The 25,694-nt window shown below is 41.0% G+C and overlaps 2 protein-coding genes across 14 annotated transcripts in view; both read right to left on the bottom strand.

Moving 5' to 3' along the window:
• RHOBTB3 (Rho related BTB domain containing 3) overlaps nt 1–175 on the bottom strand; it is a 47,597-nt gene extending 47,422 nt beyond the window's left edge. For all 4 annotated transcript variants that reach the window (XR_013958686.1, XM_080636806.1, XM_080636807.1 and 1 more), the window contains exon 1: nt 42–175. Coding sequence is in view for 3 of the 4 variants with exons in the window: in XM_080636806.1 (XP_080492932.1) it covers nt 42–43 (2 nt within the window). In the remaining variant the exon portion in view is untranslated. The remainder of the gene's footprint in view (nt 1–41) is intronic.
• On the bottom strand, nt 93–18,729 carry RFESD (Rieske Fe-S domain containing). Of its 10 annotated transcripts, none has more exons than XR_013958688.1 (8): nt 18,603–18,717; nt 18,204–18,427; nt 17,179–17,359; nt 17,054–17,088; nt 16,656–16,835; nt 15,448–15,499; nt 1,234–1,344; nt 283–396 (listed from the first exon to the last, which is right to left on the bottom strand). XR_013958688.1 is itself a non-coding variant. In XM_080636812.1 (7 exons), exons 2-7 carry the CDS (start codon nt 18,279–18,281, stop codon nt 273–275), a joined length of 798 nt encoding a protein of 265 aa, XP_080492938.1. In that variant the 5' UTR covers nt 18,282–18,427; nt 18,603–18,726; the 3' UTR covers nt 93–272. The 10 variants fall into 10 exon arrangements, 7 of the variants coding, with proteins under 7 accessions (XP_080492938.1, XP_080492939.1, XP_080492941.1 ...); XR_013958689.1 differs by having other exon boundaries at nt 350–485; nt 18,603–18,716; XR_013958687.1 differs by lacking the exon at nt 283–396 and adding an exon at nt 2,983–4,227 and having other exon boundaries at nt 1,244–1,344; nt 18,603–18,729.
• Between the last annotated feature and the right edge of the window lie 6,965 nt (nt 18,730–25,694).

The following is a 25,694-nucleotide window of genomic DNA, read 5'->3' as shown; positions in this document are numbered from 1 at the left end:
ATGAGAGCAAAACGGAAAAGAAACCTAGAAATGCTGCTTACATTACAAATCCCCAGCTGGCTTGGATTTGTATTTGTTGGCGTCCACGCTCAGCCTCGCTGCTGTGACCTCCAGAGCTCTTACTGCGTTCCCTTGCCTGCGGCCAGCCTGGCTATCTTGGTGCCTGCCGTGCGGAGCGGTGGGCTCCAGCCGCACGCCAGAGATGCGGCAGCAGCCGCAGCAGCGGCAGCAGCAGCAGTTACCAGTAGCCCAGGCAGCAGCGGCTGCGTTGCTCAGCAGCTGTGGGTGAACTCGAGGCGTAAGGGCGAGCGTCCAGCTGGGCAGTCACAGCCATCACATCCTGACGTCAGTAAGCAGGAGCGCAGCACACGCAATGGGCACAGCAAGCTGACGTTGCTGCAGAGCCAACACAGAGCATCTGGGTCAGCAGAGGCAAATAAAGGCGCTTGACCAGAGCGGTAAGGCAGCGCTTGCCCCCCAGGCTCCTGCAGGAGAAGGACCAACATCATGACACCGAGTTGCTGCCACAGCTCCTCTGTGCTATTAGGACAGACTGTCACAGTGGAAGAAGAAAGCACTGTGGAGACTCTCAGTTAAAGTATTTAAACTTGGTGTTAAATAACATCTATCTTTTCAAAATTAGGCTGACAATTTCTGAAATGCTATGTGGATTTTTTAGCATACATGTGATGTTTAAAGCACTGTTTTCAAAATGGACACTCTGTAATTAAAATAAAATGAGCACAAATACCTGGGACCAAATCCATCCTACAATGGCATGTTTTCTGTCAGAAAACACACATTAGAGTAAAAAAACACAACAAAACGGAATAAAAATATTTTAGGTACCCTAAATGATAAATAAACACTCCCTATTATGTGAACACATGCTGCTGTTAATCCCACAGGCAAGAACTCATCCAACACAAGTCTTAATATGATTGTCAACAGAATAATTAACAGACCTTTTCCTGCAAGAGTCCATACTCTGAGAAAGATACCATTCCAATATGGGAAAATGTGGGAGGTGACAACTGATGCAACTGCCAAAGTTTTATGCCAATGGTGTATTGATTGGCTGAGCCATTTTTAGAAATCATAAACATTAATACCTATTTTATGCTAATGATCTCAAATAGTATTTATATTTTTTATTACAAATTTTACAGAGCCTACTGAAAAAAAATCCAGCCAAACATAAATCAAACCAAACCAACCCAACAGATAATTTACCGACACTTTTGTTTCCCTGTGTTTCATCACATGCCAGCTTCTTCTGCTTTTCAATCTAGCTTTCCTTAGAAAGCTACGATGACAGGTAGAGGTTTTCTTTCTGTTTCCCTCCTAGAAAGAGAAGTCTGAATATTTAAATTTGAACTTGAAGTGGTTTAGCTGTTGAAAATGAGGAAACCTTTGAGAGAAATTTTCTTTACAACACTAGTGAGCATAACCTAGTGTAGCTAAATAAGCAAATAAATATACACACACATATACACATACATATGTTTACATACTTGGATTGGAACTAGGTGATCTGCAAGGTCTCTTTCAGCACAAACCATTCTGATTCTGTGATACGTATACACATGCAGTCTTGCACACAACACACAGGAAAAACAGGCTGGTAAACAAGGCAGCTGTAGTGAGAGGTGACCCAATTAACACAATTAGCATAGCTCCAATTAGCATAGCTTAGTCTTTGCTGTGGACCTAGCTCTGCCCAAGTGTGTGAGGCAGAGATGGAGGGTGGCAGAAAACACTGGCTTTCATTTTACTCCCTCCTCGAACCACATGGGAAAGTAATTAGGACTGCTGGAAACATGAATCTTGGCAAATTATGCAGATGGTGAATGTGGCACTCATCTCACCTGGTGAACAGCACCTAAAGGTAACAGACTGAAAAACCACAGTGTTTTAGTAACTCTTCAGCAGTCAAATTAAAAACAACACTTAAAAGGCAAGCACTAAAACTGGATGAAAGTGCCATCTGTTCATCTGTGGAAGTAGGTCTATAACCCCATTTCTGTCTGCATTGCTGAGGGACTGAGTAATACATTTCAAACAAACAAGCAAAAAGTAGAAAAGAAAATTGGTTTATTTTTGCAGGGTGATAAACCTCAGGAACAGAGAAGTTTCTTGGCAGCCCTATCTTGGCATCCCTATCTAGATGCATTCTGCAAGTTACATGGGCACTTAAAGTGAAAGCCATAAAGGACCATTTAGAGGAGAGATGAGGATTATAGAGGATTGCTTGGCATCCCTCTTTGGCAAACTGGAAGTCGAATATCCTGTATCAACAAACTTTTCAGCCAGCAGGCAGTTTCCATTGCTGCTGACATACGAAGACAAAATAGCAGTAAAGGGAGTCTTTAACAGGGTTCAGAAAACAAAGGCATACTTGGCCTCACGCATTTTACACTGTGACATTAATATTTTGTTTCAAATTATCTCTATGGAAGCTTTCTAGCTAGTATCTCAGATAAGCAATGAAAACAAATATGCAGTCTTTGCTGACAAAAGGGTAATGACATTTTTCATGGCAAAGAGGTAACTGCAGCCAAGTCCAGGAGGAAGATTTCTTTTAAGCTTGTGGAAGCTGTAGCCTTGCTTGCACTGATTCACATGTGACTAACTGGCCCATATTTTCAGTACAATGAGGGGGCTCAGTGGGTTTGAATTCAAAGCTGTTGCCAAGTGCACTCATTAGCTGATTCTGCATGTGGCACAGAGCTGCTGCTGATGTGATGAGCAAGTTTAGGTGTATGAGAAACTCACTGCTTCTGATGTGACTACATCCTGTCCTTCACTGTTCTTCCTTTTCTTACACCAGCTTTCAGCCCAAAACCCAACTTCTCAACCAATCTTGTGGCAACTTGGTTTCTTTACAAACTTTAATAAGCTTTGCAAAAAGCTTCTCAAAGGCTTTTTGAAAGTGCAAGAGGATTATTATGCCCACACGACCCTCTTTACCGGCATACTTACCGCCCTTCCTCCAAATGTCAATGGTGCCAGACTTCACTGGAGCCTCTCCAACACCTTCACAACAGGTTGTGTTCTCCATACATCCCTTGATTTCAGTCTCTATCACAGACTGTATCATCTCACTAGGAATGGCAGTCAGCCCTATCATTTTGCCATTCTCCTGGCCCTGCTAAAGCAGTTTTTGACTGTATTGGTAGCCTCCAATGGCTGGGTCACTCAACTTCCAATGATAGAGACCCAGCTCTATGGTTTCTGATATGAGTTTCTGAGGAACTCTCTCATAAACGTTATCTACTCTTAACCACTTATTCATACCTACTATAACTGTTTTTTATTTACTGTCAGGTCAAGTAATGTAATATCAGCCCAATACTGAATCAAAAATATGAAGGAGGTGGAAAATGATCTGATGGGAGGAGAAGAAGAAAGAAATATTACACTTCTAATATTTAAAGCACTGCTTAAGTGGTTTATTATATGGCTTATTGTTATGCTTACATTTCAGTGTTTGTAGCAGAACAGAACTGTGGAATCAACCACTGAATTGTGGAAAGCCCCTAATACTGTGAGGGTCAGCCACAGATTACCAGAAACCAGCTCTGTTGCTGCAGAAGTCCAGCACAAGGGCTGCCCTCCAGGCCTCCTGCCCTCAGCAGTGAAGGGAACAATGTCCTGTACACCAGAAAGGCCCCATCTGGTGCTTACATGCTTCAACCTGCTACAGAGATGAAGGACTGAAAATTCAACATGCTGCAGAAGAAGACATCCTATTCACACTGGTAAGAATCCCCAGCAGTGGATGTACAGCTGCACCGTGTAATTCTCATGTCATTGTTTAACAAGTGTTGTTAGTTTCATTAGAACATAAGTCAAAGGATTAAAACCAAACAAACAAACAATAAAGTAGTTTATATGTTGTTTCTACTGGTTTAGAATCAGAAGCCATTACCCTGAGGTGGATGTGGACCATCATGTCATGCAGAGGAGCACCATCCCCACCCCAGCCTGCCCCAGTTCTCCATGCCAAGGCTTGTGGGCTTGGGCTGTGGCTGAAGCTGAGCTGCAGGAGAGGTGAGCATGCAGCAAGCACCAAGGGAAATGGTGGAGAGGCAGGTGCTCCCGCTAGAGAGCAGGGAAAGTTCTCTCCTGGGATGGCATGGCCAGACATATGACCAAACCATCCTGCAGGTCTCTGCTTGCCTGGATATCTCCTTTCACAACGTATTCGGAGAGGTGTGGGACTGCCTGGGCAAGAGATGCTGCTGTAGCTTAGTGTAGGGGAGGAATGGCATATGCTCAGCATGTTTTGAAAGTTCTGGGCTATTTTAATCCACTTTATGATCCTCTGGATAAGTGCTTAAGATCGAGTGACCCAGTGCATGAATTGTACAGGGAGAAGTGCCTCAAACTACTTAATGTGGTCCTGCAGAAGCTCTGACCTTTGCCTGCCCACAGTTCTGTTCAGTAATGTATACAGCTTCTAACTTTTCTTACTAAAAATATATTGCAAGAGTACGGGTAGCATAAATGAAAACAATCTAATAATGTTGGTTAAACACACGATCTAATGTGCATTTTAAGAAGAGAAAATTAAAGAACAAAGATTATACCCAGAGATACAAATGTTTACCATATAGTATATGCATACAAACAACAGTTATTCATCTATCAAATTTGTAAGTTCTCAACAAGTCATAAATAACACATCATCAGAAGTAAGTTTCCTGCTTAAAATTACATTCTAACCCTTTTTATACAACTGAAGTTCTCCAGAATTAAAAGATAGAGCGCACTGTTCATCAGGTTTCCTTATACAGATGTCAAACATCTTCCAAGTGGCCACTGGATGGCCATGATCATATTTTAAAATACAGTTTTGGTTTCCAAATATCCGAAGTTCCATTTCAGTGCTAGACTTTAAATTGGCTGTTTGTTTTTTACTATTTATTTTCCTGACTTACACTTTCTTATTTTCCCTTCTGTCACGATTTCACATCTATTTAATACTCATTCTAGCTCCCAACCTCCTCTGCTGTCCACATACCTGTAGCTACAGGGGTGTATATCAACGCAGCAAGACAGAATGATCTGTGTGTGGTAATGCAATGCTTTTTATGGAGTTGAATGTTGTCCTTCCTGCTTTCACCATAACAGAAAATCACTTGATTTTAGTCTCACAGTCTCTTGCATTCCCCTGCACTCTGACATTACTCATACCAGAACAGAAGCCCACACTCAGAAAGTGTTTGGCTGCTCAGGAGCCTTTGATGGGTGACAAATGTGCATGTGATGTGAGAAATGGCACGTGATAAAAGGACATAAATGAAAGTGTCCTTATAAACAGATTATTTTTAAGAACAGAAGTCAGTGAATGACTACTTTCGTGTCTCCAGCCAAAGGTATGTAATCTATAGTCACAGAAGGGTTCAGGTTTTTGCTGCTGTCTCCGAAGGAGCGTTAATTGAGGCCTCACTACTGAACAGCCTATCTCTACAAAACTAGGAGAAATTTGGTATCTTCAAAGTTTTTCCACCTTAAGTCTAGGGGCTGACAGGTGGATGGTAGAGACAATGTGACTTTTTAAGTGTTGATTCCTCTGGAAGCCAGGCTGGCAATCACTCCCTCTGAAAGGCAGGGATATAGAAATACCCAGCACTGTGTCATTTTTATTTTCACAGTATTGCTTTGATATAGTTTTGGTGTTGGTTTGGTTTTAGTTTTTGGTGGGTTTTTTTGTTTGTTTATTTGTTGGTTTAATTTGAAGTGCATATCTGCACTAAATGCCTCACCTGTGAAATCACTGAGGCAGATGAGGACAAATTGTGTAAGTTTTCCCACAAAAAGTTGTCAATAAAAAGCTGACTTTTTATAAAAATAAGAAAATCCAGCTCTTCAAATGAAAAATGAAACCTCGATTTAATCCATAAATCAGCACGGAACTTTCATGCTTCACTTTGAGGTAAATAAAACCACAAATTACCTTGTATTTGCTGCTGGTCTAGAGTTTGCGCAGATATAAACAGACTGATTTGTACTAGATATTTTCCGGTAACTAGCTTTAGTGTCTAATGTTTTATTAATAATATTGTAGTGGCAAGAAAAATGACACCAAATGATCAGGCTCATCAGCATGAAAGACGGTCTGCCCAGAAAAAATTAATATAGATTAGCATCAAGGGTCTGAATTTTTCATATTTCAAATAAAGACCACTTACAGAAAAAAGCAAGAAGAGAAATTTTCCTGTATTATAAAAATACTACAGTGAGATCTGGACAGGCTGGAGAGTTTGGCGGGGAGAAACTTGATCAAATTCGACAAGGACAAGTGTAGAGTCTTGCATCTGGGGAGGAACAACCCCGTGTACCAGTACAGGTTGGGGGTTGACCTGCTGGAAAGTAATGAAGGGGAAAGGGACCTGGGGGTCCTGGTGGATAGGAGGATGACCATGAGCCAGCACTGTGCCCTTGTGGCCAAGAAGGCCAATGGCATCCTGGGGTGTATTAGAAAGGGTGTGGTTAGCAGGTCAAGAAGGGTTCTCCTCCCCCTCTACTCTGCCTTGGTGAGGCCGCATCTGGAATATTGTGTCCAGTTCTGGGCCCCTCAGTTCAAGAAGGACAGGGACCTGCTGGAGAGAGTCCAGCGCAGGGCAACTAAGATCATTAAGGGAGTGAAACATCTCCCTTATGAGGAAAGGCTGAGAGAGCTGGGTCTCTTTAGCTTGGAGAAGAGGAGACTGAGGGGTGACCTCATCAATGTTTACAAATATGTAAAGGGTGAGTGTCAGGATGATGGAGCTAGGTTTTTCTCAGTGATGTCCAATCACTGGACAAGGGGTAATGGGTGTAAACAGGAGCATAAGAGGTTCCATGTGAACATCAGGAAAAACTTCTTTACTGTGAGAGTGACAGAGCACTGACAGAGCACTGGAACAGGTTGCCCAGGGGGGCTGTGGAGTCTCCTACGTTGGAGATATTCAAGGCCTGGCTGGACAAGTTCCTGTGTGATGTACTCTAGGTTACCCTGCTCTTGCAGGGGGGTTGGACTAGATGGTCTTTTGAGGTCCCTTCCAACCCTCGGGATTCTGTGATTCTGTGTGATTCTGTGATACATGATTCTTGATACTGCAGAAAAAATAACTGCTAAATAGTTTGAGAAAGTTACTTGCAAGCAGCTGCAGAGAGCTGCTTGCACTGAATGAAAAGAACACACATGCAAGTTACACATCAGGTTTGTTTTCCACTTAGTGTCTACAAAGTTCTAGCAAACCTTGCAATAAGTAAATTGTTTAAACTTCCTTTTTGACTTCTTGTGTGGTTTTTTTTTTCATGGCAGGTGTGCTGCTTTTTTGATGGAAGTAAATGCCTTATAAATTTCCCTCTGCTTCTCTTCTATTAACCTCATAGTAAAACATCATGTCTTGTTAATATAAAAGAATGCAATTTTGTCTGAATTTCATAAAACTTCTTTCCTCCTTTCTTAGAACTTTTTCTCTATTTAATAATAAATGAGAACAAAGTTGATATTGTTCATGTTCATAAGTTGCTACGGATGAGGTCTCACTTCCCACTTTTAAAAATGAAGACAGAAAAAGCATATGACAAACAGCATCATTTTTATTATAGAAGAAGAGTTTAAAAAACCCCTAAACATAAATGGACCTTACACGAAAAGTTCTGGTCTTTAAGAGTATTTTCCACTCCCTATCAGTCAAAACATTTTCAGCAATTTCAAATTGAGCTGCAGCAAGGTAATGAATTAGTATATAGAAATATTTTGTGACACATATCTACAGATTGCTAAATGGGATTAAATTAATTTATTTTTAGTCTTATTTTGGCACATCCATGGTTTAATATGTACTTCTCCGCTAGAGAACATGTTTTAAAATCCAGTCCTTTTAGCTCTTTAATTTTTGACCAAGAGGAGCTTGAAACAACCAGCCAGTAAACACAACAATTTGATAATATCACCCACAAAATTTATGTGTACAGGTTTTTTGCTTTCTTTTTTTGCCTTTTTTTTTGGTTTTGGTTGTTTTTTTTTCCTCTGGATCGATGAACATTCACCTGCCACCTTTTCATTTTCTCTGTAGCGCTTTAATTCTCTCATTATACTCCAGATTAAGAGGAAATGAGGATGTCGTCTCAAATCCATTACCAAGGTCATAGCACAGGGTTGGGATAGCAACTGTGACCAGATAGCATTAAAAGGTTCTTATCTCAAAACTAAGCTGTCACTTTCAGCTTGAGTGAATGAATTCACCACAGACGGGAAAAATTTGTAGCTAATCTTAAAGATTCTTTTCCTTACTAGAATTCTTATATAAATTTAGGCAATTCACTTGAAACAAATATTAATGGGCAATGACTGACTGTATATTTCTCATTTTCTTCACACTTTATGCTGTGATTCATTTAAGTGTGAAGTGCTTACCTGAAACAACCACTGAAGAAAGCTGTTTTTTCACATGAAAAAGCTGTATGTTGTTACATACTCAGAAAAAAAAAACCAAACAAACAAAAAAAAAAAAACAAAACCCAAAAAACTGAAACAAAACAAAACAAAATCCCAGACAAGTTTTCAGTATCTCAGTTCAGAGATATCGGACTGGACCTGAAGTTAACAAACACCATTTATATTAATTTTTTGCCTCATTTGCCAGGAATAATTGAGATCATTATCCTTCGACCTTGCTATAAAATTGTGGTAGGTTTTTCAGTGAAAACTTGGATATTACAATGGTACCGTTTGAGACATTCACAAAGCAATTAAGATATAGAATCATAGAATCATAGGATCAGCTAGGTTGGAAAAGACCTTTAAGATCATCAAATCTAACCATTACCCTAGGACTGACAAAGCCACCACTAAACCACATCACTGAGGGCCTCATCTACATGATTTTTGAACACTCTTAGGACAGTTCCAATGCCTGATTACCCTTTGTGTGAAGAAATTGTTCATAATATCCATCTAAACCTCCCCTGGTGCAGCTTGAGGGTGTTTCCACCTGTCCTATTGCTTATTACTTGGGAGAAGAGACCAACTCCCACCTCACTACAGCCTCCTTTCAAACAGTTGCAGAGTGTGGTAAGGTATCCCCTGAGCCTGCTCTTCTCCAGACTAAACACAGCGCAACAGTCAGACAATGTTTAACACATAAGAAGCCAGCTACTGGACATTAGGTCGTCAATCCTGCAAAGCAGTATATGCGCCTGTGTCTTTACTCACCTACTGAATTTTCCTAAACTTGCCTCTGCACCAGTGAGCACTAATCAGGGAGCAGTATGAGATTCCCATATCTTGGTACATAAACTTTCTGTTAAAATCTCCTCACCTTTATATCTCTTCAGAAGTTTTGCCCCTAACTTCACCGCTGTTGTGGGTTTGCATTTGAAAAAAGGTGGTGTCAGACCCAACTCCTGTACTGCAGCACACCAGGAGAGGATGACCTGTGCATGTTCGTAAGGTGGGATTCTAACACAGACTAGGTTGTGTTTCACAAAAAAACACTGTTAGATACTGTTTCAAAAAGTATCTCTTAAGTTGTGCCCTCATTAAAAAGCACTGATTTTCAGCTGGTACAATACCCCTAGGACTGAACATCTGACTATAGGTATCATCCCTCAGCTACCTTGTTCTCCATTCACCATGTGCTGAAGCCTAGCAGCTAGAGCTTTATGTACAGAGGTTTGTATAATATGCATCTTAAATGCATAAGAATGCACTTAGCTCCTCTCAATCCAAATTGAAACCTAGGTACCATTCCCAGGGACTATGCAGCATTGTGCCAAACTCCTAACTCAGCAGAGCAAGCCTCACCTTCAGCAGAGCAGGATATAGCTACAGTCAGTTCTCAGATACGTATGCTGTTAAGTGGATTGAAAATGATCTTGCAAAGAGTGAGGGCTGCTTTTTTTGGAAACATAGTTTCAAATAAACACCTAAGGTTTCCTGGCTGTTGGGCACCTTCCCCTCCACTGCTCCATTTCCTTGGCTGCAACGGAACTTAGAGATGGGTGATACATGAAAGACCTTGACAGTGATCTCATTAGCAATATTAATTATTAATTCTTTATTAATGTGTATGTTGCTCCTGAGGTACAGAGATGACATTGCAAAAGCCTGGTTTATGTTCAGCACTGGGAGCATGTCAGTGATGCCAAGATGAAGTTGCACTTTTTATTTCACCCAGAAAAACTCCGACAAAATAAACTGATACTCTCACTCTTCCTACCCATTCCCAGGTCCAACCCAGCCTGGCCATGCAGCAATCAACAGTGGTTTGCAAAATATTCTGATAAAAGTCATCTAAGGAATGTGCATAGCCCATCCATGTGCACTTCAAGCTTTTGCTACCAACCACCTGAACTAAAGCAGCTATTGCAGGAATCACGAACCTCTCATGGAGGTGCAGATTTCATTAGCAATCAGTGATAGTCTGTAAAGGAATATACCGTCCCCTCGGGTGCTGACCACAGCTGTAGGGTGAGGGGTGAGCCCTGCAGAGCCAGGCACAGGGAGGGTTCTGGAGCTTTCTGTCAAGCAGAGCCATATGTGCGCAAACTGGCTAAATATGTCATTGCTTCAGTAATGGAAAAGCTAGTTACCACAAATTGCACAACGGCTGCCCTTTGCAAGGGGCAGCAACTACAAGCTGTGTCATTTATCTACAATCTCAGGAAGGGGATTTAGAACAGCTCCGCTTTTGTTGCTTTTGAACTTAAAAAGAGAAGAAATCCGGTTTATTTTGTTTAGCACAAAGGAACGTCTGGATTCCTTCCTGCTTCCATTTTGCCATGGGGAAATATGAGGAGAGTTTGGGCAAATGCCAAAACCATGTTTAATATTACTTTTGTTTCACTTTCAGAACTTACACTGAGAAATACTCATTTATATATACCAAAACTAGGGAACATTTTAAATGTTACTTTCCGCTTTTGTTTCACAAATATGAAGTGCAGGTAATACCATTCACCAAGGAAATGACTGATAAAAGTTGAAAATGTGGGCTATATGAGGCAATGTTATTGACTTACACTATTTCACTCTATGAATTTTCTCAGAAAGGACTCTTCCATACTGCACAACATGGAAAAATTGTGTTCATAGAAACGAATTACCTGTTCATAGAAATGAACAGATAATTACTGCTAACGCTTGTATTGTCCAAATTAGGGAAGCAAAGTCCATTCAGATAAGAGATCAACATAGAAGCAGCACATATTTTTAAATGCCAGAATATTTTGTGTGTATAGTCAATCAGTTATCAGTTATTAAAAAAAGAAATGGAAAAAGCAACCAGGATGCCTCAGAAGGAGCTGGAGCAAGAAGACCCCACTGCTTGAATCTGCTGTGGGACTGGCTCTGCCACAGCACTGCTAGCAAAAGGCAGGCTCCCCAAATACATTCCCTCTCCCCACACATCACCAGAGGTTGAAGTACCTCTCCAACTATATTATTTCATTCTCTATCCCCTGCCTTCTCCAGTAACCTTCAAAACAGCTGCCAAGCCAAGTGGGCAAAGCAATGGAATGTTTGTGAATTGGTGAATGCTGATTCTCACAGGCCCATGTACTTTTCCCAATCATATATGAAAACACAGGCACAGACTTCAGATCTGATTTCATCCCAAAATTAGGCATGAAATTAGGAACTGTACAAAGCTATTGAAGAGGGCTTCAACAGTGAAAGGTTGGTTTTAAAGTTAATTTCCTACAGACCAGACACTGTGTGAATGTTTGCAGGTCTCCTGCAAAGACCAATCTCACCAGTGTATGGGGTATGTCTATGAACCTCTCAAACCTGACACTTCTCACAGTAAAGGTGTCCTTTATTTCATGCGTAACACTAAATGAAGTCGATGAGACATTCCAGAACAAGGCACTGCATGTAGAAGGAAAACATAGAACATCCAGTCTCGCAGTTAAGATTGTCTAATTAAGGTTGATGGTGCAAGTACATCAGGCCAAGGCCCAAGCTGCTGTTAAAACTCCCACAGTCATAGTTTTCACCTCTCTTTCTTGAAAAGATGGCTCCACGATAAGATAAATAGAACTTGTTTACATATTCAGGCTGCTTGTGAAAGCAGCTTACAGAGCCTAAGTATCTCACAGAGCCAGCAGCATGCAAATTTTCAATCCAAAGCACAAAATAGTATTTCTCTGTTCTTTGCCTGGCTGATTAATGATGGCAAAACAGATGGTGTATGCTCATTTGGCAAATTAAACTAAATCCCCAAAACTATCACCAAGAAAACACTCCTGAAGGATTTGGAGGGTTGATCTTAACATTGCTCACATTAACATATCTCTCCAGGAAGCTCTGATTATCCAGCTAGTGACTTCTTGGCCTCTTGCCCACAATTCTGCCTCTTCATTTTCCCTTAAATGTCAGCTGAGTCTCACTGCCTTAAATCAGCTGCTCCTTGTCTCCCTCCTTGTCCTGCTATTAGTCTCTAACTGCAAATGAGCACATCCCAGCCTTCCTCCGTCTCAGCAGTGGTTCCCTGGACTTGGAGGCGCTCAGTCCCTCACTCTGCTTCAGTCTCCTTGCTGCCACAAGTACCTTTTGCTGCCTTTTCTGGTTTTCCCCACTGAAATCTCCTTCCCTCATGAGTACCAACACCTTTCTTCCCACCTGTCCTGGCCCTCCTTTCTCAGGCAGCTCCAGTGCTTGCTGTCTTTGCTCTCAAATCACAGCTGGGATCTCATTGTGTTCCCCCTTTATCTCTCCCCACCAATCTCCTGACTGGCTCCTTTTCAAGATAATCCCCACATTTTCCTTGTCTTCACATGATATATCAGTATAACCAGAGACCTAGAAAGGGCTGTTAAGACAAGAGGCTCAGAAATGTCCAACTCTAGGAGTTTAGATGGTTACAGTATTTTCAAATCTGGTGCATAATCTATCACTTCAAAGCTCAGACAAATAAAACAGAGTACTGCATATATTTTTTTAAAGGTAGCAACTGTAATACTCTGTGGGGGTTATTCTTTGCTGTCAAAAAAAAAATAAAAATAAGAGAACAAAGAAAAAAGGGAAAAGGAATAAAAAGAGGGAAAAGAGAGAAAAGAGAAAAAGAGTAAAAAGAGAGAAAGGGAAAAGGGGGAAAAAATCTAACAGCCAAGCAACTCTTTCCTTTGTTCACAGCCACCTGAGTTAATAATTCTCTGTTCCTTCTGCGATCATCAGCAAGAAAAAGCAAACTAACTGACAAACTTTAGATACTAATATGATCTCCTTGAGAATAAGAATATGTTTAAAGTAAAAGCAAAAACACCTTAAAAGCTTGCAGAGAGTTATGAGAAGCACTGAAAAAAAAGAGACGCACCTAAGCTGAGACATGTAGTTCCACTGATTTCATATGATTAAAAGTGAACACTTGATTAAACACTTTACTGTTTTTTAGCCAGAAAATTCAATTCTGCAAAATAGTCACCTTTCTACAAATGCGAACATGTTCATGAAACTGTAAAGTAAAACTTCCTGTTACTAACATTCTACTAAACCTCAATACAGGTAATAGCAAATTACTTGTAATTAGTACTTTCTTATACTGAACTGCATCCTTATTAATTCAAATAGTGAACCACAGAATCTCAAGGGTTGGAAGGGACCTCAAAAGACCATCTAGTCCAACCCCCTCTGCAAGAGCAGGGTAACCTAGAGTACATCACACAGGAACTTGTCCAGCCAGGCCTTGAATATCTCCAACGTAGGAGACTCCACAACCCCCCTGGGCAACCTATTCCAGTGCTCTGTCACTCTCACAGTAAAGAAGTTTTTCCTGATGTTCACATGGAACCTCTTATGCTCCAGTTTACACCCACTACCCCTTGTCCTATCATTGGACATCACTGAGAAAAGCCTAGCTCCATCATCCTGACACTCACCCTTTACATATTTGTAAACATTGATGAGGTCACCCCTCAGTCTCCTCTTCTCCAAGCTAAAGAGACCCAGCTCCCTCAGCCTTTCCTCATAAGGGAGATGCTCCACTCCCTTAATCATCTTTGTTGCCCTGCACTGGACTCTCTCCAGCAGGTCCCTGTCCTTCTTGAACTGAGGGGCCCAGAACTGGACACAATATTCCAGATGCGGCCTCACCAGGGCAGAGTAGAGGGGGAGGAGAACCCTTCTTGACCTACTGACCACACCCCTTCTAATACACCCCAGGATGCCATTGGCCTTCTTGGCCACAAGGGCACATTGCTGGCTCATGGTCATCCTCCCATCCACCAGGACCCCCAGGTCCCTTTCCCCTTCATTACTTTCCAGCAGGTCAATCCCCAACCTGTACTGGTACACGGGGTTGTTCCTCCCCAGATGCAAGACTCTACACTTGCCCTTGTTGAATTTCATCAGGTTTCTCCCTGACCAACTCTCCAGCCTGTCCAGATCTCACTGAATGGCAACACAGTCTTCTGGTGTGTCAGCCACTCCTCCCAGTTTAGTGTCATCAGCGAACTTGCTGAGGGTACATTCAATTCCCTCATCCAGGTCGTTCATGAAAATATTAAACAGCACTGGTCCCAGCACCGACCCCTGAGGGACTCCGCTAGTCACAGACCTCCAGCTAGATTCTGCCCCATTGACCACAACTCTCTGCCTTCTTCCTTTCAACCAGTTCTTGATCCACCTCACCATCTGATCATCAAGCCCACACTTCCTTAGCTTATCTATGAGGATGCTGTGGGAGACAGTATCAAATGCCTTACTGAAATCAAGAAAAACCACATCTACCGCTCTACCATCATCCATCCACCTAGTTACTTCCTCATAGAAGGCTATAAGGTTGGTCAAACATGACTTCCCCTTGGTAAAACCATGTTGGCTACTCTTAATGACCCCCTCATCCTTGATATGTCTAGAGATGGTGTCAAGAATAAGTTGTTCCATCACCTTTCCAGGGGTGGAGGTAAGGCTAGACCGGTCTATAATTACCCGGGTCCTCCTTCTTGCCCTTCTTACAGACTGGCGTGACATTTGCCATCCTCCAATCCTCAGGCACCTCTGCATTATTTCCTCAGACAACAACCCAACCCAAAAAACAAAAATACTATCTAAGCAATCATGAGTCAATTCAGGTACACATTTACATCTGATCTCCTCAGCACTGGCTGGCTGAGGGGTTCACAAGAGGAAGAGAAGGAGGCAGTGGCAGCAGTGAAGGAAAGCATTTCTGTGTGGTAGTTCTTATAAAACACAAAACAAAAAGAGGTCAGCTCCACAGCACTTTGAAGGTGCCACTTCTTCCTATCAACCATGAGATCAATGTAAGAAGGCATGATCAGAAGTGGACATCTAAATTTAAATGTGGTGAAATAAAATAATTGTGTGGTTTTCTTTTTTGCATTGTGACCAGTTGGGCACAGATGTTTTGCTCTGATACTTCTCTATGCCTCACTACTTCTAAACACATACATTTATATGAGCAATGGTGTTCACAAAGACTTACTTACCCTTCACATACGCTTTAAAAGCAAGACAGCCCACTGCATGCACAAGAGAAACCTACAGACAAAGACCAGTCAACTTCAAACTGAATCTGGTTATGACTGAACTTTGCAAACAGTCAAGAAATCACCAAAAATACATCCCAAGGAATTGCAGGCAGGGGAAGCCACTGTGTCCCAGAGCCCAGTCTGCCCACCACCCAGGAGGGAAACCTTCTTGAAGGAGCTTATGGGGCCAGTCCGATATTATGCAGTGAACACACAGAGAAACCTAACTTTTGGCTCTAAACAGAAAGCACACTTTTTCAAACTCATGGATAAAAATGTGTTCACAATAAACAAACAAACAAACAAAAAACCAACAACAAAACAAACAACAGCCACTACATTATGTATCAGGTTTTTATGTCCATGAGCTTCTTCTTTATCCAACAGAATCAGGAAGAACAAGCTACACTTGACAAATGCTTATCACATTATTTGATGAACTGTCAAAAGGAGTTCAATGAAGCAAAAGAATATAGATACTTCTATGGATTCACAGTAGTAATACAGAAAGAGACATTAAAAAGCTCATTAAAATATGCTTAAGCTTTGTACTTCCCATTGTAGCACTTAATAAACATTCTGAAAATTTTTGTGTATCTAAAAGGTTATAAATTTTCACGCCATTTATACCAAAGGCATTAGAAGTATCAACTGTTAAGTATATAACTATAACCTCTACACCCGACTATTTACTTAAACTATGTGATGTGTCTTATAAGCAGTATTATACTACATTCACTTCTAAAAATTAAAACAACTCTAGCATAACAGGATTTCTAAAATATCAACTATTATGAAGCACTCTGCTGTCAATTAGTCTTTTTGAAATGCAAGTGCAAAAAAAAAAAATTATTGGCACAAGATCAGTCACATTTCTGACAATGCATCTTATCATACTCAATTTTACATTTCAATGCTTTAACACAACATTAACACTAGCATTAACACTAGAATTTAATCTGGGGAAAATCTGCACAGCCAAAGTACACTTTTATTTCACGACAATGGTGCTTCATTAGAACATTCACCAGGACTTTGATTTCTGACTCTGATTACTCTGCTGCTCATGAGTTGCTTATTTTTTTAATAGCTAATTCACCACCATGTTTGTACTTTTCAGCAAAATAATCAGAGTCAAAGTTTACAGAGAAATCTGGAGGACTCACATAAACGTTTCCATTGTCTATTGTGACCTTATGAATCCTTTGTTTGACTCCTTTTGATTGCCATTGTGGTGTTGGTGATGGCTCCAATGGGTTTATTCCTTCATATAATCCTTCTCCTGTTTCCAAAGTAATTTTATACTTATGCCAAGGACAAACAATACATGCTTGACCATTGATATCCTGCAAGAATAAGAAGAAAAAATAACAAGTCACTGGCTTCCTATTCTTCTCCTGGAAGAATCTCTAGGACAAAAGATGTGTTTCCTGACTTGCCTGTATGGCTGATTGCTTACCTATTTCTTTTGATGATACATTCAGAAAGAGTATTAAAATACAATGCAATAGAGTTTTTACATGACTCTATACCACTACACATTATTTTTATTTTGCTTGCGTACCTCTATTTCTCCAAGGCATAAAGGGCCTCCTTCATCTGAAACATGGCAGAAAACATTATTAATTTATGCAGCAGGTTTTATGCTTAAATGTTGCAACATTTTGATCATATGTGCAAATATCTTACGGTAGCAACGAGAGTCCATAGCGTAAAATTTCCCTTCATGGTAGAAAACAAGAACTTCTCTGCCATTGACTTTGGCTGTTACTCTTTGAGACTTCTTTATGTCGTCTTCTTTGCCAATTAATATAAGATCCTCTGGCTCCACTTTAACTGTTCCTGTGCTTGAGCTGTACAAATCCACATCCTTGAATCACAAAAAAATTGAAAAAGCCACTTCTAAAGCAGTTCATGTTTGAATTTCTACATGTAGAATGGATGTCTCAGTCCCGGAAAAAAACCCAAAGCATTTAACATGCGAGATGAAAGGAGCAGAAGTTTTCCAAAAGACTATCAAACATGTACAAGAAGCAAAGCACAGGAGTTTGGTGATAATGCTTGGCCAAAGTGTTCACTAATGGAACTGGGACTAGGAAAATCAGCTGCTGCAAACCTGATACCTGAGGCTGAGTCAAGATAAATTCTCAATCACTATTCCTTTACTCTGCACTATTCCTTTACTCTGCACTTTATTTGCCACCTCCCTTCAAAACCTACATGAAACAAAAATAAGGACAGCAAATGTAATTTGCTGTACTGTGTAGTTTGGCTATGCAATGGGTAGCATTTACATGTAGATCCAATACTCTTTAAATAACACTATGGCTAGAAATACAAAACTGATGCAAGCTGATAAAATATTCCATCTGCAAAAGGGAAAAAAAATGTTTATTTAGAAGTTCTATTCAGCCTGGCCTCTTTAGCAAATGTGTCTGCTTTTCTCTTGCTCCTTTTACATAATTCAAATGCCTAATAACCTCTCCCAGCAGAGGATATAAGGAGTTTTATCACAAAACCTGCCTTTCTATTAAATTTGCTTACAATATCTACTATGTTCTAGTTCCCTTTGAATTCCAAGTACAGCTATACTACCCTCACTTCCTCAGAAAATCAGGTTAAAAAGGGTATTTGTATATAGAGACTGAAGGGAAACCACGGGTGTCGGGATCCTGCTGCAGAGGAGTGCAGAGCCACAAAAAGCCGCACCATACCTTAGGTCCACGCCAGATGGCAATGGAGATGAGAAAGCAGATCAAGAAATGGAGGCTCAGAATAATGAGGTCCAGCATTGCCTCTCTTCACATGCAACGGCATGTGTTGCAGCCCTTCTTTATGTGTGAACAGAAGGCAGCAGAGGCATAACGTATGGAGGCTCATCATGGCAGGGCCCAGCTCTGCTGGAGCTGATAAGAAGCAGGGACATGCTGGGGCTAGCCTGATAACAGAAGAAAACTCTAGGTTCTTCTTGCTACTATTCTTGCTGTCAGCCCACACCACCACCACCTCTTCGAAGAGAGACATGCCAAACCAAAATTCTGCTCACAGCCATGCAATACATTACATGCTTATTCATATTCAGCAGCTGCATGTTTCCTAATGAACCATTATACCTGGAAGACAGACATGAGTGTGACGTTTTCAAGGCCAGTTGTTATCTGATTTGCGCACAATCAGGACTGACCCTCTGCTTTCCAGCTTACAGGAACTTCCATCCAGTCTTACCTAGAAAGCAAAACACCGCTGTCAGACTCATGGGACAATCCAGTAGGGTATTCATGCTTATTTGCTTAAAAAAATAAGCATAGAGTGCAGCAAGCTAACCACAAGAAGTAAGAAATAGTAAGAAATACATAATAAGAAATCCCCAATTTTTTCACTATCACCTGTTTGCTTACTCTGCCTATAAACTTTCCAAATTGGCTAAAATCTTAAAATGCAGAAGCCTGTGGTTAGAAACACTCTTCTGAAGACACCTCTAAAATTGTGTATCTAAATATACACACATACATCAAGACACACACATATATATGTATGTCCAAAACAGTATTAAAATAACACTTAGGCACCAAACCTGCAGCTCACTTATTGATGACATCTCTACAGTCACACTGGATTTTGTATACATGAATTATCCAGGCACCCCAGTTTGAAACCTGGCTCAGACTGTCAGCACACTGTGGACCCTACATGGCCCAATCAGTAGGCAATCAGTAGCCAATAGCTTCATATTACTGTCAAGACTTGCACACTTACCTACAACCAACTACAAACCAAGATCCGCCTTGGCACATCAGAAGTCCTCCAGAAGTCTTCGAGGCAACGTACATGTGTTAATGTGCTGCTGAGTTTGTTGAAACACATGGTAGCAAAAGACTTTCTTCCCTCAGAAAAGGAGCACAGTTAAGGACTCTTCATCATGAAAGACCTGTAACTAGACTCTGTTACTGCAAGCCTACTGTTGTCCGTTTTCTGACCCATAAAGTGGACACGTACTTGCTGTAGTGGTTTAAGTCCAGTCAGTAACTCAGAACCACGTAGGCATTCTCTCACTCCCCTCCCTTCCTCCCCCCCAGCTCCTGGAGGGATGGGGAGGAAAATCAAAAGAATGTAACTCCCATGGGTTGAGATAAGAGCTGTCCAGTAACTAAGGTATAACACAAAACCATTACTGCTACCACCAATAATAATAATGATAAGAGAAATAACAAGGGAAGAGAATACAACCGCTCACCACTCACCGACCAATACCCAGTCTGACCGGAGCAGTAATCTAGCACTTCCAGGTAACTGTCCCCAGTTTTACATCCTGGGCATGACGTGCTGTGGTATGGAATACCTCTTTGGCTGATTTGGGTCAGGTGTCCTGTCTCTGCTTCCTCCCGGCTTCCCCTCCTCCCTGGCAGATCCCAAGACTCAGAAAGTCCTTGGTCAGACTAAACATTGCTAAGCAGCAACTAAAAACATCGGTGCTATCAGTGCTGTTCCCACACTGAAAGTCAAAAACACAGCACTGCACCAGCTACTAAGAAGGAGAAAAAATGACTGCTACTGCTGAACCCAGGACACCTGCAAAGTATGAACAGAATACTAGAGATTTCAACACAGAGCAGCCCAGGAGGCACTGAAAGCCCCAACAGAGGCAGAAGTCTCTTGCCTGGAGAGTCCTCTGAGTCTGGGACAGGATCTAGGGAAGGGCAGCAGACCTCCAAGATGCTTTTCACCCATTACCATCTTTTCTTCCACCTCAGCCCCTGGCTTGGTGCCATCCAGACAACACTGCCTCCACAGCTGGAACCAGATGAGCAGTTCTGCTTTCTCCTTCCTCTCTTTAAACAGCACAGCCATAGGTGTTAAGAGTGCATCAGGAGATAGCTGAGCTTGTGACCACCCCTATCAAAAGCATGTTTTAACATGCATGGCAATCAGTCTGCCTACTTTCTCACAGCCCCTTGGAAAGTGTACTGTTTATCACACTCTGAGGTGAAATAATAACTAGTTTCGCTGGATCCTCTTTCTTCCAGGTTGATGGTGGTGTTAAAACCATTCATTCAAACAAGACATGGTGCCCACATAACCCTCTGGGTCCCATGCCAGAATCCCAAGCTACCAAGCAGCCACCAGAATGGCACCTTCTTGTTGCTGCTGCTGTTTAAATCCACTATACACCATTCCATTTTGGGTGGGCTGGTGTAATTCTTGCATTAATTAACTCATTAACTGTACAGAGCAAGGGTTGTAAGTGGCATGCTGGACTGGATGTGCAGGTATGAAACACCCCTGCTTGTGGCAAAAGTAATCTAAAACGTAATTGTTCATGCCAAGCATGTTTTAAGGCAGAGCAGAAACACTGTTCTGAGGCCATAGCCTCATTTAGCTATAGTTTTATTAATAAGATTTCCATTACACCTACTTCACCAGCTGAATATTTTTTGTCATGTTGACACTACAAATTAAGGCAAACCTACAATTTTCTGCAATAGGAGAGCTCTACTGGGAGCACTAGGACTGGGCATGAATGATGTGTAGAGTTTACAGCTGGCAGCATATGCATGTCATGCCCTCAGGATGGTGATGGTAGTTCACATGTATGAAAATGACTGACAAACCAGAGCAGGTTAACAGTGAGAACTCTGCACCTGCAGATCGGAACTCTGTTAAATGCTGTAATTGGTCCTAGGAGGGAACTCACCAATACCTGATGGAATGGTACCTACCCTGCAAAACTGCAGCCTAGACAGTTTGCTCTTCACCACTTTAATATTTTTCCCTTTCCCTTCTTTTTTGACCTTTAACCAATCCATGCTGAACTGTACCTGATTGAATGATTTCAGATCATTTTTTCCAACTAATCAAGACTACTTGGAATTTTTGTCCGTCCACAGAAGTGCTGCTAGCTCTCCTAGGGTGTATTTTCTCATGTTTAATAGAAGTATCTACTCCTGAATTGAAATTACTTTCTAAAAAGTACCAAACAAAGCAGACCTTATTTGATCAGCTCTCCCTCTTTTTAACTTTTGGTACCTACTACCGAGTTTGATTTTAGCCAGTTGTGAACCTAACTTACAGTAATTTTACCTAGCTTTCTTTTACCTACCTTCTATTTCCATAGCCTGTCTGATCTCACTTTAAGCAAGCTATGGAAAGCTATCAGATCGGTTGGTGCGTTTAATGTCTGGATTTTCCCACTGATTTTTTTTTTCCTACTGACTAGGCTAGCTGTCCTGACACAGGCAGCCCATGATTATTTTCCTGTGATTTGTTGGCAAATTTACAGTGGCAGTCTCTTACCTCTCCAGTGATCATCTGAACCCCGTATCTACAAAAATAATCCCATTTTTGTTCAGAAGGACAGTGCTACCTCTCCCGCCTCTGTATGCACTTGAAAGAGAGGTGCAGGGGCTGATCACGCCAATGCCTTGTTAGTCTCAGGTAAATCCTAAGAGGCAGTGTTGACCTGGCTACACCTCTTAAATACCTGGTTTGAACCTGCTGGCATCCCAGCCTGCCCCCTTCTCCCTTTCTCTCAAAAATTTCTCTTCAATGTTAATACTACATAATTCCCTTAGCAGGTTTGAAAACAAGTTTCTTCCTGTTAGTTAGCCAACCCTGCATGCTGCAAGCCTCAATTAATTTGTGTTACAATAATGCAGATGCATTCACATAACTAAATCAGAGTAACTGATTATGACCACATTGTTAAATGTATCTATTTTAGTATTTAAATTAGCTCAGTTCTATTCCAACACAGGCAGACTGTTTATTGCAGAGGCAGGAAGGCACTAGGCGGCTTTTGCCTTCTCTCTAGCTTTTAAGAACGAAGGTTCACATGCAAGTAACAAGTAACTTGGAAAAGTCAAAGGTTTACTCTTAACAAACAAGTCAGTGTCTTCTATTTAAATAAGCATTTTAAGACTACCGGATACGAAAAGAAGCACCAGAGCAGACATACCAACTTCAGATCAGATCACAACCTGCTGCTGATGGGCTCAGATACCACAGAATCACCTTGCAATAGAGCATCCCTGCCTCTTGATGCTGTAGCTCTACTTTGTGAGCTGGCATATTCCTAGGGTTTTTGGCATTACCTGCAAACCTGCCCCCATGCACTGGGCTCCTCTGGAGACTCTTAGATACAAGAAGTTATTTCAAGGAATTATGGTAAGAAGTTTCTTTCTCCAAGTTGTTTTTCCATTTCGCAAACTGCACTTTTGGAAGCATAACACTTATGAAGAAATTAATCTTAAAAGCTTGTATATTTAAAAGAAGACACTGTCCACAGCACTGACAAAATACAATTTTCCCTAGCAATTTCTTTAAGCATTTTCTAGTAATTTCTTTAAACAGTCAGCCGTTAAAAAAAGCACACACACATACCACATCCAGTTCACTATAATTTTATTTTAATATATTCTGTATGATGTACTGCATTCTGTCCAGACCTTCAGAAAGTTATCCATTTATCCATCCTCTTCCCACCTGAACAAGCTTTCATAAGGATGTATTTATTTTCTTTACTTATGCAGAGGGTTTATATTACACTGCTAAGATGTGGGGTTTTTTTAAATAATTTCATTACTATCTGAACTCAGAAAGAATTACAATTATGTGCTACAGTGTTTGCCTTTTTTTTAATTATTAATTTGTTTCGTGACTACACAAAGAAAAAAAAGCTACCATAGCTGTAAGTAGTATAAGGTTAGCCTTAATGTTCTATGAACAAAGAAATATAAAATACCTAAAACATTCATAAATACGTATCCAGTTCTAGAGCGTTGTTTGCAAAATGCATGTGGAGTGCTCTGCATCAGAAAATACATGTATTTTTCATGTTTATTTTTGGTAGCTTACTGCTGAGTATTTAATTAAAGATTTCAGAAAGCATTTAGGTATGAAGTATAACGTCATCCTGATTAGTTACTACAGCAGCAATAACTATGATCAAGAATAAGCAAACCTAACTGCTGCTACAACAATTCTGTTTTCCCTTAAGCAGAACAGTTGCTACCTAAATCTTACCCTTCTTCCAATACTTCAATTTTTTTGTCTCATCCCTGGAAAAACGTGAACTGTTCTTTTTACGTTAACTTTCCCTGAAAGCTTCAATTGCATCTCTTCTGTGTACATTTCAGGTTCCAGTTCTTCACCCACTGACGCACATTAAAACATTTCCCTGAAGAAGCTAACTGTGTAATGGAGATTTGTTCAAGCAATTTTCATCTAAAGCTATGCAAATCACACTATCACTTTTCAGAGAACTTCTCTACTCACAGATTTGGTCAGAGGGTTGTTTTCTGGTTTTTTGTTTTGTTTGTTTGTTTTAAACTTCTGTCAGTGACCAGAGACCAGATGCCTCTTCACCTGTGCACTTGTTCAATTTTATTAGACAGCAAGGAGTGGTAAGTACCAGATCCAAAAGCAAGAGAACAGAAGGAAGATCTTGAAAAAATGGTGTAAACTACGTATAAAACAGGAATGCTGACATAGTAAGTACTTGAATAAACTGTATATAGATATTCAGACCAATACTACTTGTTAACTTTTTGATGCTATTTTAACCGCCATAGCTTCTCTTAGGTGGATGAATTTGTCTTCATTGTGGACTTAAAATCCATCTTGATTGAATGTTGGCTCCAGCACATTTCACTGTAACTGGTATGCCACTGCACTAAATTTTATAATCCTTGCCTCAGTCTGTCCTTAGAAATGGAAATTGCTGTTGAGTCCTAATGCTTAATACTCTGCATATTTGCTACCAGCTAAATATTACATACACACAATCAGTACTTATGTACTATCCTTCCCATATATATTAAGTGTTACAGAATTATAACATGCAAAAATCTAGATTTGTTGTTGTCCTGGGTTCAGAAGCAGCAGTCAGTTTTTCTCCTTCTTAGTAGCTGGTGCAGCGCTGTGGTTTTGACTTTCGGCCCGGGAATAAGACTGATAAAGCCGATGTTTTCAGTTGCTGGTCAGAATGTTTACCCTGACCAAGGACTTTGTGAGTCTCATGCTCTGCCAGGGAGGAGGAGAACCCGGGAGGAAGCAGGGACAGGACACCTGACCCAAACTAACCAAAGAGGTATTCCATACCACAGCACGTCATGCCGGGGGATGTAACTGGGAGCTACCCAGAAGGGCATGTCCTCTTTTCTGTCGGGCTCTCTTCCGGCGGGCGGTATCGTATTCTCTTCCCTTGTTCTTTCTCTTATCATTATTATTATTACGGTATCGTATTCTCTTCCCTTGTTCTTTCTCTTATCATTATTATTATTATTATCATTATCATTATTATTATTATTATTATTATTATAGCAGTGGTGATTTGTGTTATACCTTAGTTACTGGACTGTTTTTATCTCAACCCATGTGAGTTACATTCTTTCGATTCTCCTCCCCATCCCTCGGGGGGGGGGGGGGGGGGGGGAAGTAGACTGCGTGGTTCTAATTTACGGCCTGGGCTTAAACCACGACAGTTCTTTTTGGTGCCCAACGTGGGGCACGAAGGGTTGAGATAATGACAGATCTGACCGGAGTGTGTCTAATCGTATTTGTGATAAGCATTCAGTGTTTTGGATTAATAGTCATTCGTCACAATGCTGATTTATTGGCTCTCAAAGTTGTTGTTTTTGATCTCACAGTCTCAATATGACTTAGCTTACTTAGAGCTGGTATTTGCTGTGTTAAGTGTTTTTTAAGTGTGGGGCTTGGGCTAAGGTTATTGTCTCATTGTATTTTATGGTAATGACTTGTAATACAATAGAAAAATTGATCATGAAACTGATCTGGCTTATGTTCCCAGTGTGGTCACCACCTTTATACTTTGGGAAGTATATAATACAAATGCTTAGCAACTATACATATTTTTAATCCTTCCTGGGTGGTCAACCTATGAAGGAGACATTCTTTTACCCTCCCGGTGCCCCTCCCAGACCGTTTACAGCATCGTTTGAGAGTTTTGAAGTTTTTGAATGGCCTTTTAATATTGTTGAGACCTGTTTGCTGATTGTGATGGGGGCCACCATGTTGGCATGCATACAGAGTGTGTTTTGTCCACAACCATTACGTCTGATCTCAAGAGTTAAGCAGAGTCGGGTTTGGGTCTTGTCTGGGGTTAGACGACAATATAGGGGGATCGAGAGATTTTCCCCGAGACTGGACAGCCATGAGTGGCAGGGTGTGTGGGATAGTATGGGCAAGTA

The sequence above is a fragment of the Psittacula echo genome (genome assembly GCF_963264785.1).
Source record: "Psittacula echo genome assembly, chromosome: Z".
Taxonomy (NCBI): domain Eukaryota; kingdom Metazoa; phylum Chordata; class Aves; order Psittaciformes; family Psittacidae; genus Psittacula; species Psittacula echo.
This window is presented reverse-complemented; position numbering and strand designations above follow the sequence as displayed.

Bases quoted from the DNA above. Each gene is read 5' to 3' on its own strand.
- RFESD (XM_080636809.1), bottom strand. From the start codon at position 18,281: ATGCTGGACCTCATTATTCTGAGCCTCCATTTCTTGATCTGCTTTCTC. The intron at 17,089-17,178 runs GTAAGATATTTG...GCCATGTTTCAG, and splicing joins TATGGACTCTCGTTGCTACC to ATGAAGGAGGCCCTTTATGC. The intron at 4,228-15,447 runs GTAAGTAAGTCT...TCTCTTGCCCAG, and splicing joins TTTTAAAGCGTATGTGAAGG to GCAGTCCCACACCTCTCCGA.